Source organism: Peromyscus leucopus, chromosome 15 (genome assembly GCF_004664715.2).
Source record: "Peromyscus leucopus breed LL Stock chromosome 15, UCI_PerLeu_2.1, whole genome shotgun sequence".
NCBI classification, from domain to species: Eukaryota; Metazoa; Chordata; class Mammalia; order Rodentia; family Cricetidae; genus Peromyscus; species Peromyscus leucopus.
In genome coordinates, this window is record NC_051076.1 from 34,729,365 (window position 1) to 34,745,948 (window position 16,584).

Below are 16,584 nucleotides of genomic sequence, written 5' to 3' on the forward strand. Positions count from 1 at the left end.
TCTGGGGTGGAACAAAGAGGCCATGGAGTTTCAAAACAAGATTTCCAGCCTTGGCTTTGATTTCCTTCATTTAAAATTCTGAGCTGCTAGCAAAGGGACTGGAGACTGTTTCAGTTTCTGAAGAGGAGAATGCTTTCAAGAGCTACGAGAGATGTAGAGAAGCCAGCGTGGCAGTCCGTGCTGCAACAGACGCACGGGGAAGAGTGGAAAGGGTCACACAGCTGTGGAAGAGTTAACGGGACGACCAAGGGTTACCCGGGAAAGTGAGATGGTCCAACTTTCAATGAGTGTTGTCCTAGGAAAGCTTTTAGGAGATTTATAGATGTAAAGCTCCTTTCAAAAAATGAACTCAAAATAATTTTGAGTAAAAAGGGAAAACATACTGTAAAATATTTATTTAATAAAAATAGTTTTATAATCTATACAGAATTGAATAAAAAGTACAACAAATTATTTTCACTTCTTCATAAAAGTGCACAGTACAACCAGCACATCGGGTTCAGCATTCTACAAATATGGCCACATAGCAAGATGTGAACATATTCTTGATTTAGACAGGTAAGAAGGGTCAGATTGGGTGCCACAAATTGTAGATTAAATTCCAAGGAAATGTTGCTTTGGTAATGTGAACAATTTGATTGTACCACAATACATGATATTTAAAGACAAAGAATAAAATTTTCTCAAACACAGTACTTTGTGTTTCTGGGCAATCAACTTCCTATGGAGCTAAAAGGAAAGGTGTGCGGAGGGTGAACAAAATGTAAAACTGGAGTCCTTAGTCCTCCCTCTCCTCCTTAGTGTTCTTTTCCTCTCCCCAGCTGTAAAGGAAGCGCACGGAATGACCTATTATTACCTTTATTTCTTCTATGTCAGTTCTGCGGTACTGTCTTCTTAGTGCTAGTGCTTGAGCAAGGGTCTTCCAAACACTGGTCAAGCTCTCTACTATGGAACATTATCCCGGCCCAGGTGTTGCAGTCTTAATATTAATAACACTGTTTAGCTATTCTGTTCTTAGAAAGTCAACACTAGTTAAAAGCACCTACCTAGAGTCTCTGCACAATAAGGCAACAAAGTTGGCTTTGAAATAGTCTTCAGGTCTCACAAATAATAGCACATAGAACATCATTCTTCAAGTAACGAGGAAACGGAACAAATTTTAAGTATCTCTCAAGATGATCTAACCTTAGGAATAAAGGCAGGTTTAAGGTCCAGAATGCAGGGATCAAGTCTACCCTAGTTCCAGTTCCAATACAATAATTAAAAAGAGGCTCAGTTAATGAAAAAGGCCTTAGAATAATTCCATTCCTACTGACATTTTCATCTTGGATACGAAAGCCAAGATAACATGAAAGGCATAGGGGAATGAAGTTATTTCAAAGGAAAAGAGTTACTTTTATTTTGGAAATAAAAGGGTGTGCAAATATAAAATGGGCTGCCTGTATCTCTACCCTGTAAATGACTTTTTCACTTGGAATTACGAGTCCTTCATACTGAAGTATTAAAGACAAGCAAACCTACCATGGGTTCTGTGGTTAGCTAGCTCTCCCCATTTAGATTAGCAGCAGGCTTTAAAATTTGCCTTTTCTAATGAAATGAGCTTCTCTGGGAAGCATATGAATAATGCAGAAATGTACTTCTAAAGAAAGTTTCCAAAAATACATAATGGTCAAAATGGGAACCAAGAACATTCATACAATGAATTTAAAAAAATAAACTTAGAAATGACACTCCTTAGAAGACAGAACATTAGTCCGGAGCAAATATTGCCAGTGAGGAACCATTCCATCTGCAGAAACGCATGCCCACGACTAACACCGTAAGTAGAACGACGTTGGATGGGGCAAGTGCTGGCGGAATGCACATCTGGACCGACTTATATCATCCTGTGGTCTCTGAAGGCCCGGCCCCACCACATGACTCAAATATCACACTCACACGCTAACCAAGGAAACAGCAGACATCCCACTTGATCACTCTTGATTACTTGGTTTCCAAAATCAAATTCTTCTTCTTCTTTTTTTTCTTGTCTATTAGAAAAAGTCATTCTTAAATTGATGCTCATAAATAATCCATGAAAAAAGCTTCAGTTTTGGCTTCTCTCAACAGTATTATATTAACTCCAGGAATACAAGGTATTAATTGAGTAACTGCTTTGAAGCCATGAGATACACATTCATAAATATTTATCTGAACCATAAAGAAAGAGTTTTGATCCATCCAGGCAGCTGCTGGGCAGAGTCCTGGCGTGGAAGCAGCAGCACTTGAGCAGCAGGCTAGGAAGTGGTTGCTTGAGGGCTGGGGTTGGGATCTTCCTGCTTTCTGCATTTCTTTATAACACCGAATGCACCGTTAGCCAGGAAAACCACGGAGATGGCTGCAAAGTAACTGGCGTAAATCAGGAACTACAAGAGAGGAGAGCAGTCACTCATAAAATTGCCAATTACAGATGAGTTGTTCCATTACATACATGTACATGTACTCTACACAGTTAAAGTATGTCTAGAGTTTCTCCATTCAACTTCAGAAACATCCCATGCTTACACATGTGCCAGATGATGAAGACCCGGAAGCAGCCTAGCAGGATAGCAGTGAAGCCTGCCCAGCTGCCCGAGTTTGAATCCTGACCTCATGTCTCTTTCTAGGTGTAACCTACATGAAGGTATTTAACCTTGGGGCTGGAGAGAGGGCTCAAAATTAATAGCACTTGCTACTCAAACATGAGAAGTAGAGTTTGGATCCCAGCACCCATGCTGGTTGGCTCCCATAGGCCTGTAACTCTAGCTCCAAGGGATCCAACACCCCCTTCTGGCCTTTGAGGGCGCGCGCGCGCGCACACACACACACACACACACACACACACACACGGTTTTAAAAAGAAGAAAAAAACTCTATATACTTAATCTCAGAGTCTTGGCCTAATTTAGAAAGTGGAATTTTAAACGATTTTTTACAAAGCTTGTTGGAAGAAGTGAACAAGGTCATGTACACAAAGGTCTGCTAGCACAATGCTAATGCCACAGACACGATTTCTGCTGTTGTTAGTGCTGTCATTGCTCTAAGTGAAGGCTTAGGGTTAGGGTTAGATCTGTATCCTCAAAATAGTGGGTGAGTATGCCTAAGAGATCAAGAACTTTTATTCCCCACAAGGAGAGGGCACTAGAAGGTCAAGAATATTGCACTATAGAATTTTTTAGAAGACCCTTATTTGACTATTCTCTCTTCTCTCTCTCTCTCTCTCTCTCTCTCTCTCTCTCTCTCTCTCTCTCTCTCTCTGTGTGTGTGTGTGTGTGTGAACATCTTCATTTTTTTTTTTCTTCTTAAAATAACTTATTAAATAGTTACAAACCAGGTTCAGGTACAAGAGTGTAGTCCTAAGTCTGAGCCAGTTTCAGTTTCATTAACACCTTTCCTATGAAAATATAGTCATATTTCTTTAAAATATTCTTTAAAATATGACTATATTTTCATAGGAAAGGTGTTAATGACTCATGGCAGCCAGTTTCATACAGTCCACAAAATGGACTCTACTTACTTACTCTGCATAAGTAAGCCATTTTTCTGATAATGTGCTCGTAAACTTCCACACTAAATGTCACTCACATTTCTTTAACTATAATGGTCTGGTAATCTTCCTCACAAAATGGGCAGGATGAATCTCTGTTCTCTACCCAAGAATAGCTTTTAGGCTAAAACACAGACTTAAATCTTCTCCACCACACTGTTCTTGACTGTTTAATTTTAGACAAATCCCTTAATACCTCCTACAGTCATTTCCTTGATACCTAGTATTGATAACTCCCTAGTCTATAGGAGAACCGAGAAAGAGAAGCACTCAGTACAAGTACTTACTAGTTTTATTTCTCTTGTAGATTGCTTAATGAAAATAAAATTCATTTTAACACTAACATGTTAAGTCTCGTTATCTAGGAAAATTCATGTGTAAGTGTGAAGTATTAAGTAATAATGGGAATTTAGGAAAAAGGAAAAGAAACCACTTGGCTGGATGTGGAGACAGTTACTTCCTGATTCAGCTGCTTACTTTACAGAGTATGCCCACAAACTCTATCTACACTGTAAAATTATAATACATAAGGTCATTTACAGTGATTCTAGAATGGATGAAAACAGCCATTCTTTGAGTGTCTGCATAAATGTTTTCTCAATAGTTCACATGTTGAGAATCATAATACTTATCAACAGTAAGTCATTAACTTGGTATTTGGGTAAAGGTTACTTTATACAAAGGAGGAAGGGGTCTTAAAGAGCTCTGAGGTACCATGAAGCAGGACATCTCATATAGTACATCAGGTATATAGATTAAGAATAAGGGGCCGGAGAGATGGCTTAGAAGTTAAGAGCACTGGCTGCTCTTCCAGAGACCCTGGGTCCACATGGTGGATCCCAATTATCTGTAACTCTAGCTCTAGGGGACCAAACATCCTCTTTTGGCTTCAAGGCACTAAGCATGCATGTGGTACATAGACATACATGTAGGCAAAACCCACACATAAAACAAAAAAATAAGCTGGGGCTCTAGTTCAGCAGAAGAGCATATGCCTAGCATGTTTGAGGCCCTGAGTTCCCTTACCAGAAAAACAGAGGAAAAGACAGAAAAGAATGACAAGGAGGAAGTAAACAGGCTAAGCCTGGAAAGAATCAATATTATCTCAGCTAAAACGGTCCCTCCAGGCTAGTTAATTGCTCTAGGTTAGTGGTTCTCACCTTCCTAACGCTGTGCAACCCTTTAACACAGTTCCCCATGTTGTGATGACCTCCAACTACAAAATTATTTTCATTGCTATGTTATAACTGTAATTTTGCTACTGTTATGAATCATAATGTAAATATCTGATATGCAGGATATCTGATACTTGACCCCTGTGAAAAGGTCATTTTTCCTCAAAGGGGTCTCAACCCACATGTTGAGAACCACTGCTCTAGGCCCTCATCAAAAAGATGATCGCAACAACCTCCACGGTAAAGAACACTTGCTTTGGATCTGCTCAGAGTGTTGTTGTCGTAAAACACGCTCCACCCCTGTCCTTTCAGACCGTTTCTGGTGTCAATGAAGAGACCTCACCTGTGTGGTAATTTCTAAGCCAAGGCCCTTGGCATCCACCACAATTAGAGTGAGCAGAGTCTGCAATACCAGGGCAATGAAGGTGTTCACACCAAACACGAGGGCGTAACGCTCCATGCTGAGGTTTGCAGCAATCTGAAAACTGAGAAAAGAAAAACAATGCTAGAGTACAATGACCTCTTCCTCAGCTGTTACATGTTTTCACTTTAAATGTGAACACAGCCCCTTCTTTCCACTGCTAACGACCTCTCCAACAACGTGAAGTGTATTGTTACTGTATGATACAAATCTTATAAAAATCACAGGATAAAAACACAAGAGAACAAACAAATTTTGCTGAAATACTCCTGAGGAAAAAATTTATAATAACTACAATATAGTGTGTGCTCCCATTTGCCTCTTTTAAATAGAAATTTTAATTTTTTTGATTTATAAAGAAATCCGAGTTTATCTTTCCATAGCTTTTCCTAATACTTCTCTGAGTGAAAATACATACGTTGCTATGGTGATGAGAACCATGTAGATGATTCTGAAGACAACATAGGATGCATAGCACACCCAGATGTTCCCCACAGTGTCCATGATATACACTGCAGCAGCGATCAGGAGAGAACACAGGAATAACGTCATTTCTCCCCAAGTTGACCAAGATATTTTTATATAGCCAACTGCAAACACAGCACTAGCACCTACAAAACAAAGAAAAAAGGAATCTAGTTACTAACGAAACACACTCTAGTTCAACACACTGAAAACGCAGTTATTTCATTACAATCTTTAAACTTGTAATTTACGGAGCTCAAGACTATGGAGTTCCTTGAAACTCAAGCAGAGAATTCAGAACTTGGTGGGACGGCACGGTGCCTCTGAGATGAGACTCAGTGAGGGTACGTGGCAATTAGATGAGAAAGGACGCAGACCCAGGGATGTCGCTAAGGAGACAACTGCTTGGCCTGATGCACAGGCTAGAGTCACAGAAAATCACTGCAACTGCTGTGGCAACATGGCTGGGTGAGTCTTGGTCCTTCAGACCAAGAAGCAATCTAGTGTATGTGAAACTGCTTCTCCTCCCTTTAGTGAAATGCTGCCGCCGCCGCTGAAAGCTACACACAATACAGGAGTGCTGTCTGGGTGCCAGCCATAGTCAGCAGGTGCTTACAGCTGTTACGTAGACTCTTCCAACAACCTTATGAATCAGCGCAACAAATCAAAGAAGGACATCAGAATGTGTTCTCAAGGACACAGGCTCTGAAGCCACCATGCCCGAGTCCCAATCTTTACCTCACTATCTACCATTTATGTGATCTTAGGCAAATTATTAACATGTCCAAAATTTCCAATGTAAAATGACAACAATAACTGCAACCATCTTGGGAATTTTGGAATACAACAAATATACACGTTGTCTATAGAACAGTGTTCGGTACATATTGACACTCAACAGACATAAGCTACTGTCACAAACTATAGTATACTGTTCTCAAACTCTCAGTCAACATGGGTAGGTGGAACATGGACAAGCAAAGAAAACTATCTAGAAAATTAGTGCATTCCACTTCCCCCAACGTGTTTGTCAGTCATCGCCCACTACCACTTGACGACATCCAAGTTTTCTCCTAAATTAGAAAATCGGAGCTCAAAACAAACCCTTCCTTTGGGCTACTTCAAATTTGGGCGGCGTGAGTAAAGCTGACCATGGTTGGCTGGACTGCCTGCGGACTCTCCCACGCTTCCTCACCGCTTACCCAGCAAGGTTGAAACAGCCTCCACGCCGCCATTGTAGATAACAGCACTCTGAGACGGCATCACCTTCTCCCACAATCCCTGGGTGTAGTTCACCACTTGAAAATAGCCGCAGGTGGAGAGGGCCCACCACACGGACCAGCAGAGCAGAGGGCGGGAAGAGTAACAGATCAAGAAGTCGTTCCACAGGACCTTCAGCACACGCAGCCGGTCTGCCTTGGGCTCCTACGCAGCAAATGGAAAGAGCTCAAACACCTCGGCGGGAACTGGGCAGGCAACCATGCAAACTCAGTTTTTCTATCCCAAGGGGTTTTTTTCCTTTGTGAAAACCAACTGCTTATTTCAAGTGAGATATATATATATATATTTGAAAAGAACAACAATGTGTTATCAAGGACATGAGCTTTGAAGATACTAGGAGTTTTGATCCTGACTTCACTGTTTGCAATGACATGACCTTAGGCAAATCATTCACTATCCGAAGTTTCCACTGCAGAATCAATCAATCAATCAATCAATCACTCTCTCCCTCCTTCCCTTCTCCTCCTCCTCCTCCTCCTCCTCCTCCTCCTCCTTCTTCTTCTCTCTCTCTCTCTCTCTCTCTCTCTCTCTCTCTCTCTCTCACACACACACACACACACACACACCCCTTTCATATTAAGAATATAAACTGGGGAGTTAATTCATCTTTCTGGTTACAAAGAACACATGGGGTGGATTAAGTGATGGACCCCCTCTTCTAAGAAAGAGCATTATAATCATGTCTTGCGATTTTCTGTTATTCTCTTCCTATCATTCATTTACTGCCCTTCTATAACAAAACAATAAGCATCATTTGAAAAAATAACATGTATCACTTCTAGCATAGAAAAGGAAAATAAGTTTTTATCTTTAAGTACTTTGAGCTTCAATTCAGAAGCTACAAGTAGACACAAATCACCAACGGAATCATTTCAGATACTCATTAAGCATATATATATATTTTTTTTCTGAGTGGTTTCTTTATATATACCAAGCAGTAGGGATACAAAAATGGAGACACAGCCCCAAGACACCTCTGCCATGCTAAGTAATGCTAGGTCAGCCTGACTTTGAGAATCAGGCACTCTAGGGGAGAATACATTGGTGACCCCTTACAACAATCAGTTGCATCTTAATGAATGAATGAACCAATGAAATGGGCTTGCTTGTCTGTCACTGCCATTAGCCAAGGCCCAGAATGGCAACTGCAAATTTAAGGCTAAACTCACCGTTTCCTCCACAGGAGGTTCATCTAAATTTAGAGGGATTTTTGACTCAATGTCCTCCCATCCGGGAAGGTGGTTAGATGCTGGGGCATCAGTAACGATGCTACCATTCTGTACCTTGATGCCATTCACTCCGTGACAGGAGGCAGGAATGTGGTGAAAGAAGAGGCTCTTCTGTGGCATGGGCAGAAACCAGGCCACAGCAAAAGCAACAGAAACGCAGGTGAGGGAGATGACGTTCAGGCTGAACAGTGACCAGCCTGCCACTGAGACGAGGATTTGCCCCAGGACCGAGCCCACTGTGAAGCCCACCAAGGTGGCACTTCTACAGTAACTTGTGACTTTCTGGTACATGCCGAGGTCGACCACACTGTAGATGTAGGAGTAATAGGCAATTTCAGTGGCTGTGGCGATGCCATAGAAGAATTCCAAGAACTGAATGGCCAGCAGTCCTTGGGCATAGAGCAGCATGAACCATGTAACAATAAGGCTGAGTCCCTGAAGCAGGATGACAGGCTTGTAACGGAGGTAGTCTGTGGCAAGGAACACAGGGAATAGCAGCACCAGGTAAGAGTAGGTCCAGACTGGGTAAATTTCATTGAAGACCTGGTAAGGAGAGAACAGAAGCTCATCAGTGATCGAAAGACCCAACAAGTCACAAAAATTCCCTCGTACAAACCCGCCTACCAACATTCCCTTAGCACCCCAAGAAACACTAGCTGCAGTTAAGTTCAGATAACTATCTGAAGAGCCTTTTCTAGCCTCATGCCATTATTCTGTCATAATAAAATCCTTTCCATCAGGAGTCTTACTATGCAGCCCAGGCTAGACTCAAATGCACTATGGAGATCAAACTAGTCTGAACTTTAGATCCTCCCAGCTGCTGAGGTGGTAGGCATTTTCTATCTCACTCATGCCCAGCTCCTTCAAAGGTTCTGAGAGGTGGACCCAGCATTCATCTGTATAATTTAACAGCCAGTATACTGTTTGGAAGACTCAAGGACCAATAAATGCTTTGAAAATGAGATCATTGTCAACTCTTATCTGTTAAATTTACTATTATTATTATTAGTTCTTTTGTAATTTTATACATATATACAAAGTATTTCCATATCTACTCCTCCTCTTCAACTCCTTTGAGACTAACCCCACCAACTTTATTATTATTTCCTCCTCTTCTATGACCCAGAGTCCAACTAGTACTGCTTATATGTACGTAGGTACGGAAATAGGGCCATCCACTGAAGCATGGGCAATGCATTATGGGCCACCCCTCTAACATCAGTGTGTAGTGAGGTTTCTTGAATTTTAAGTTTGCTCTTTGGGGGACAGAAGAAAATAGTACATCTGTCCTATGCCTCAATGGAATAACTCTCCCTTGGTGGTAGAATTATAGGCAACATGTATCCTTCTTACTCATTTGTAACATGAAATAAAATAAGTTTTGGGTGTTTTATTTTTCTTTTCCTAAATCAAAAAAATAATTTATATAGTTGTACATATTTTGAGATACAGTGTTTCTTGGTACATGAATACACTAGGCAATACCCAACTCAGGATATTTTCAGGTTATTAATTATCTCAAACATTTATCATTTCTTTATAGCAGGAACACAGAATCCTCACTTTAGCTATTTTGATTTATATGACATAAGGTTAACTGGAACTTATTGCTACTTTCTTTTTTATGCACAATTTTAAATTGGAATGCTATAAAAATAGTCTTTAAAGTGTATTTTAAATGAGAAAGACTGCACCTGGAATTTTAGTTTCATTACCTGTGTAAACAAGAGCTGTTCTTCAACTCAGGATGGGTAAGTGCTAATAAACTTGCTATCAGCTGAACAGAAATCAAAAAACTGTATTTGGGCTGGGGAGACGGTTCAGCTGGTAAAGTGTACTTGTCATGCAAGCATAGAGACCCAAGTTCTGATCCCCGATGCCCAGGTAAAAAGCTGGGCACAGAGGCACATGCCTGGAATCTTAGCACTGGCGAGGAAGAGACAGGAGAGGCCCTGGGCTTGCTGGCCAGTTAGCTGACGTAGCCAAATTGGTGAGCTATGAGTTCAGTGAGAGAATCTGTCTCAAAAAAAGGTGAGACTGGGGAAGACATCCTACGTTTACTTCAGGCTAAATGTACCACCTCTCATTCCTGAAAACATAAACACACACCACACACAAATTTAAAAAAACGTATTTAATATACACACCTACATTCGGCAGCCCAGTATTCTGTAGAGTGTTGGTTATTTTCCCTCATGAATGAATCGCTGAGAGGGAACCGTGACTCACTGCTATGCCTGGCATTACAACAAAATGTCATTGCTAGCTCAGGAAAAGGTCAAAATCGAAATCCAGAATATAACACATTGAATGAGGACTGTTCTAATAGGATCGTAAAATTGAAAAGGCAAGCTTACTAACTGTAAATAGGGGGCAGTGGATAGGTTAAGTTTCTCAGTTCCCCTCAGAATTCATCTTTGTCACCAGCACAAGAGGATAAAACCTGCACTACTGGACTGTCTGTGCGAGGATTAAATGAAGGATTACATAATCAATTATTTACTCGACTTTTTCACAGGTCTGAAAACTAGAAGAAGAGTGAGTTGAAAATAGGCTATTGGACTATATGAACTAGAACCAGATAGGCGTGAACCTCATTCTCCAGATAACAATAATTCCTGAAAATGTCCTTTTACAAGGAGCTCACCACCTAGCAATGTCCTAAAGGCTTATGTCACCCAGCTTTTGGTGCTTCTGTTTTGTCGTTGCTGCTTTGGGTTCTTGGAGTCAGGATCCTAGCTACGCAGTTGTCATGACTGATCTGGAACTTGCTATGCAGACCAGAGTGGCCCAGAAATTTGCCTAATCATAATTAAGAACTGTAGAAGGGATTCTTTGTCAAAGTGTGCAAATTCTAACAAATGAGAAACAAAGTGTCTTTGTCTCCCTTATCAAGGCAACCTTGAGAGAAAGCTGTGAGGTGAGGCAAGAAGCCTTCCTTACACCTATATTGTGTTCCAATGAACTCTCAGCTCCCCCTTGCCCCTGTATTCCAGATTCTGCTCTCCTTCACGTCTTCTAAAGTTTGACAGTCTCCTGTGTGACTCAGCATGTTTCTGCGCCTTCATAGGTCCCTAACATGTCCTTCCCTACCAAGAAGCTATTGGCCAACAATCCTTAAACTGCGGTCTAGGTGCACAATGAGTTATTACTGGACCATACAGAAGGAAACCCTGTTACCTGTAGCAACGTGGGTGGAATCAGATGATACATTTTAGGTTAAATCGTCAAGACACAGAAAGACAAATACTGCACGTTCACTCTCATCCATGAAAGCCCAAACAAGCCAATATAAATACAGAACGGTGATTACCTCCGGCTGTAGTTGAAGATAGATGGAGTGTGGGAGGTGACAGGTCAGAGCACAGTTGGGACAGTCATTCCATCATGCTCTGGAATGACTGTAGTCAACAACAACCGATTATAGAGTTTATGAGTAACTGGAAAGGCTCCAAGAATAAGGAAATGGTGGAGAGGTGAATGCTAGTTGTTCTGATCCCCGTATCCTGTATGCATGTGTTGAATTAATACACGAATACATACAATTACTAAGCTAATAAAAAGTTTTACAATTTTTCTCTACTGCTTCCTTCGGCACCCACCTTCTTTTGTTCCAAAGTTTTGCTCAACTGTTCACTCTAGTAATACTGCTTATGCTTAGACATGTAACTTTCAGCAGTAGCTGTCCTTAAGTGATTAATTGCCAAAGTTTCATTGTATAAGTCCTATCCTTTATCAATTTAAAGGGTGTGGTGGCGCACGCCTGTAGACTGAGGCAAGAGGACCACTAACTGGTTTGAAGCCAGTTGGGTAACATAGTAAGACCTTGTTTCAAAATAAATAACACTTATGAGGTTAACACTACACCAACACAAACCCACAATTTAGATAATTGAAGATGAGGGAAAGTAATACTACCAGCCTTGTGATATCCACTAAATATGGTAAGGGATGGGGTGGGTGGAACACGGAGACCAGATGGGTTCTCTTTAACTCCCTCTAATTAAGAGACCTGTTTTTCTCCTACAAGGAACATCAAACAAGAAAAAAAAAATACTCCTCTCCCATTATCAACACCAGAGCAGCACATCTCTGAGAGTATCCCACATACAATGCTGTGAACTTTGCCTCAATTATTTCCAGGTAATTCAAACAATCCTAAGAAGTAAATGCTTTATCATTGCTATTTTACAAAAAGGAAAGTTGGTGTTAGAGAATGTTGAATTATACAAAGTTACCACAGTCAGGATTAGCAGAGAGAAGATCTAAACCAGATATTCCCAATCCACCCCACCAAAACATCTACTTTCTTCAATTAGAAAACTGGTATTGATTCAGAATGTCCTAAATTTACTTCTAATACCTGCAGGAGTTTTATCATCTCTGGGGATGTACCATGACAGGGATTTCTCAAGAGATCAAGACCACATAATCTCCAGGACTGGGTCTCAAAGGACATTCTTTTTAAACATTTCTGGTAGAGAAGTCCTAACACCAGAAACCATTCCTTTAATAGATATGTTGGCTGTTGAAGGACGACGTCTCACAGATAAATATATACAAATTACATACCCTTATTAATTGTCCATAACTAACTTCTCATCTCAGGTGAAATCTGCCATGTGATCAAAAGGAATTAATTTGCTCTATTCAAAGTGTCTTTCACAACTTTGGGCAGAACTCGTGTGTCTTCATTTTCTTCTGAGATATATGTCACAGTTAAGTAAATTATTCAGTTCTAGACTTAAGAAAATAGTGTCAATAGTTCTGTTGTCCTACTTAATGAACACATATTTATATAACACTACTTAATTTCTGTAGAGGCGACAAAAAAGAATAAAATGAACCTTCAGCTTTGAGAGCCCTGAACCAAATAAGAAGCATGTGTATACACATATTTAAAGATGGAAACTGAAAACATGGTGGGCCCAGAAAGGTAAGGAAGACACTAAAAGAAAACACACACACACACACACACACACACACACACACACACACACACACACACACAGAGAGAGAGAGAGAGATTATTGTAAGCAGAGACCATGCATTTGAGTATTGGACCATGCGTGAGTTGGTGAATATGCTAGATTCAGGATTGGCAAATGAATGAAGCCTGGGTGTACTAAAGGGGCAAAGGAATCTACCAGGCTCCCTCAGAGTACCAAGCAGAGTGTGTGGAATGATTTTAAAAGTCAAAGAAAAGCAGTACACATCAAAACCATGTGCTGCCAAGAAGAGATAAAATCACCGTTGGGTACGGTTTGGAAATGCTTGTAATCTCAGCCACCTAGTCGGCTGAGACATGAGGATAACAAGTGTAGGAATATTCTGGGCAACTTAATAAGAACATCCCTACAAAATGGTCAATGGGCCTAGAGAGATGGCTCAGTGGTTAGAGAACCTGCTGCTCTTCCAGAGGACTGGAGCTCGTTTCCCAGCACCTCTGTTAGTTGGCTTGCATCCTCCTGTAACTCCAGCTACAGGGGATCCAGCATCCTTCCTCTGGCCTCCACAGGCTCCTACACACATCACAAACACTCACACAGACATACATGCAAATACAAAATTGAAAAAAAAAAAGCTTGGAAATACTGCTCAGTATAGTGCTTGCACAGGACGCAGAAGGAGCCCTGGATTCAGCCCCTCGCACCAGAAAATAAATAAACAGCTTTATTAATGTTTGGTTTTTCACAACTGGGATATAGTCCAACTATAACCTGCATCAGCTTTTAAAGTGGTAACTTTATAAAAATTAATACTCTTTCTAAAATTCTATAAAAAAAATCTTTAAAATGCAAATGGAGAGAGGAAATTCTGCCCTTGGGTCTAAGGTAATCTTAGCACTATTTACGATGATCCAGGTTGGCACGTCTAAAGTCTTCACGGGGACAATACACACTTCAGTACAAATGCCACTGACTACAACCTGGGGTTTACTTTGACTAAAAATCATAAATGCCCATTGCTGAGAGCAAGCACTCATTCCTGAAGGACAAGAGTGGTTCTAGTGCAGCTGCCAGGTTTCTGTTGTGAATGTAGGAGTCTCCTGGGGAAAGAAGGGCAGCATGGGCATAACCAACAGAATCAGCCATTATTCCCATAGCCCCGCACACCAGACCACCAGAGATTCCTGTTCAAATCCCCTTGCCTCCGCTAATTTGCACCGAGAAGCATCCTTGTGTTGTTACTCAATAGACAAGTATTTACTGGGCCCAGCCCCATATGCTCCCATACCCTCCTAACCACACGTAAGACCTTCTGCTAAGGCAGAGCATGTGACTGACAGCACACGGCAGCTCTCAGTCCCGGGCCCGTGACAAAAGAGATCAGCTTTCAAATATCAAAACCAAGAGCGTGCTTCTCCTCACATGCTTCTGTCAGTGCACACTGTACATACAGATCAGCTCACACGCAGAGTCACATCTGCCGCGGGGTCTACACCTCAGGTTCAGTGGTTGCTCTGGGTCTCCAGCATCACACTTTGTTCTAACTATGTGGTAATGTTCTTCTTGGAAAATCACTCTGATCAGAAGCCTTTGTCTTTTCCTTTTTCTGGTACCAAATGCATACGGATAATGAGTAACTGTGAAGTGACCCATACGACCAGGAAACACAGTTAACACTGGGGTAGAAGTCTGCTGCACTTGCTAACTATCAAAGAATCTGGGAATCAACACGGACTCTCAATTCTTTCCCAGCTGACCTTGAATAAAGGCACACTGCAGCAACACACCGGAGTAGTTCTATCCTGCCAGTCTGAAGTGACTCTCAAAGTGCCACCTCTTGCTCTGACCTGTCATGCGGAGTATTGGGTTAGTTGCTCCTCAAAAGAGATGATCACTGGCAATACCAGGAAGGTATTTCCATTTCTTTCTCAGTCTATGCTCACAAGTCCTTGAGTAAAGGAATGTGCAGGAGTTCTTGATCATGGACCATGGGCACTAAAGGCCACAAAACCTCCACAAGCAGGTAAGTAACAAAAGCTGTAGGTGAAGCAACAATTTCACAAGACAAGAAAAACTCAGTGCCAATTATGTGATACCATCTGTTTTCATCCCAGAGATGGACTTCAGAGCAGGCAGGATATCTTTGAACACAATCTCGACTAATAAAACAAGCCCAATTCCGATGGTGTACTACTGTCCTGTCCTTATGGGATAAAGTATATCTATCTGTTAAAGGTAAACAAAGTCAAGGAAAGGAAAACGGAAACCTTTTCACAAAAGCAGCGCCACCTTATATACACGCGTATACATATATAACACACGCACACACTTGTGTATATATGTGTGTACATATATATGTGTATATATATACACACTGTGTATGTGTACAATAAATACACACTTGTGTGTATGTAAACATACATTTGTATACACACATATACATGGGTTATGCATGTATATAATCTATCCAAAGTAGAGCTTACTGTTTTTTGTTTTTAATGCATTCACTGCCCCCTGTCCCCGGCAGCTCCTGCAGGACGTGTCCGGGCAGAGCCGGGTTATGCCACCATCCAGCCCTATTCACATAGGGCCTGGCACAAACGTGCACGCGCGGGCTGCCGCCCCTTTTGCTCAGTCCCGCACGGAACGTCAGCGCTAGAAACTCAAGAGTAAGGCAACGCAGAGCACGAAGTGCTTTTCCAAGCGAGCAGAAAACAGATCAGCTATCTGCGCAGCCTGCTCGGGGGCTCCGCCGCAGGCCCTCCGCAAACACGCTTCCCGCTCGGCCTCCCAGCTCGCCCGCCCTCCCGCCGCGCCTACCTCTCTCTGGGTCAGGTTCTTGTCCGGCCCCAGCAGGTAGGGCGTGAGGAAGGGCTCGGACGGCCGAAGGTTGGCGAAGAAGCCGTAGGCGCAGAGCAGCGCGGTGGGCAGGAACCAGCACTCGCGAGGGACGCGGGCCGTCCGCAGAAGCATAGTGGCCGCCGCCGCCGCCGCGCGTCGGGACACCCGGGCCGGCACATCCATCCTGGGCTCCAGGGGCTGGTGGACGCCGAGCCGATCCCCTCCTTCCTCTCGGCCAACTGGAGCTCGCTCCAGCCGCGGCCCCGCGCGGGGACCTGGAACCGCGCGCGACACCGCCCCGCGCCAGGGTCAGGCTGCTGCGAGCCCCGGCCGCCTGCAGCCGCCTCCCTCCCGCCGCTTGCCCTTTCCCAGGTCTGCTCCGCGCCAGGCCCCACCGGCCTGCCTAGCCCGCCGCAGGGCGCGCACGAGCCACGCCCCCTGGAACCGCCCCCCTCGCCACAGCCAATCACGGCCCACGTCTCTGCTTCCCCCGGTGGTCAGTGGCTGCCCGGGCGGCGTGCCAGCCCTCTGACGTGAGGGTCTCTCCGACGCCCGACAGGTCGGGATCGCGTCTGGGTACTGTGGCGGGATCCCACGTGCCAGCCCCCCATACACCCCCGAGTCGGCTCCGTCACCTGGCGTTTGCCGATCACGCGTC

General features: G+C 42.8%; 1 protein-coding gene across 2 annotated transcripts; it reads right to left on the reverse strand.

The window, feature by feature from the left end:
• Positions 1-358: 358 nt before the first annotated feature.
• On the reverse strand, positions 359-16,308 carry Slc19a2 (solute carrier family 19 member 2). 2 transcript variants are annotated; one of them, XM_037211310.1, is made up of 6 exons: positions 15,906-16,308; positions 8,191-8,679; positions 6,829-7,051; positions 5,580-5,772; positions 5,084-5,225; positions 359-2,405 (listed from the first exon to the last, which is right to left on the reverse strand). In XM_037211310.1, the coding sequence occupies exons 1-6, from the start codon at positions 16,107-16,109 to the stop codon at positions 2,277-2,279; spliced, it is 1,380 nt and encodes a 459-aa protein (XP_037067205.1). In that variant the 5' UTR covers positions 16,110-16,308; the 3' UTR covers positions 359-2,276. The 2 variants fall into 2 exon arrangements, with proteins under 2 accessions (XP_037067205.1, XP_028720243.1); XM_028864410.2 differs by having other exon boundaries at positions 8,077-8,679; positions 15,906-16,307.
• Between the last annotated feature and the right edge of the window lie 276 nt (positions 16,309-16,584).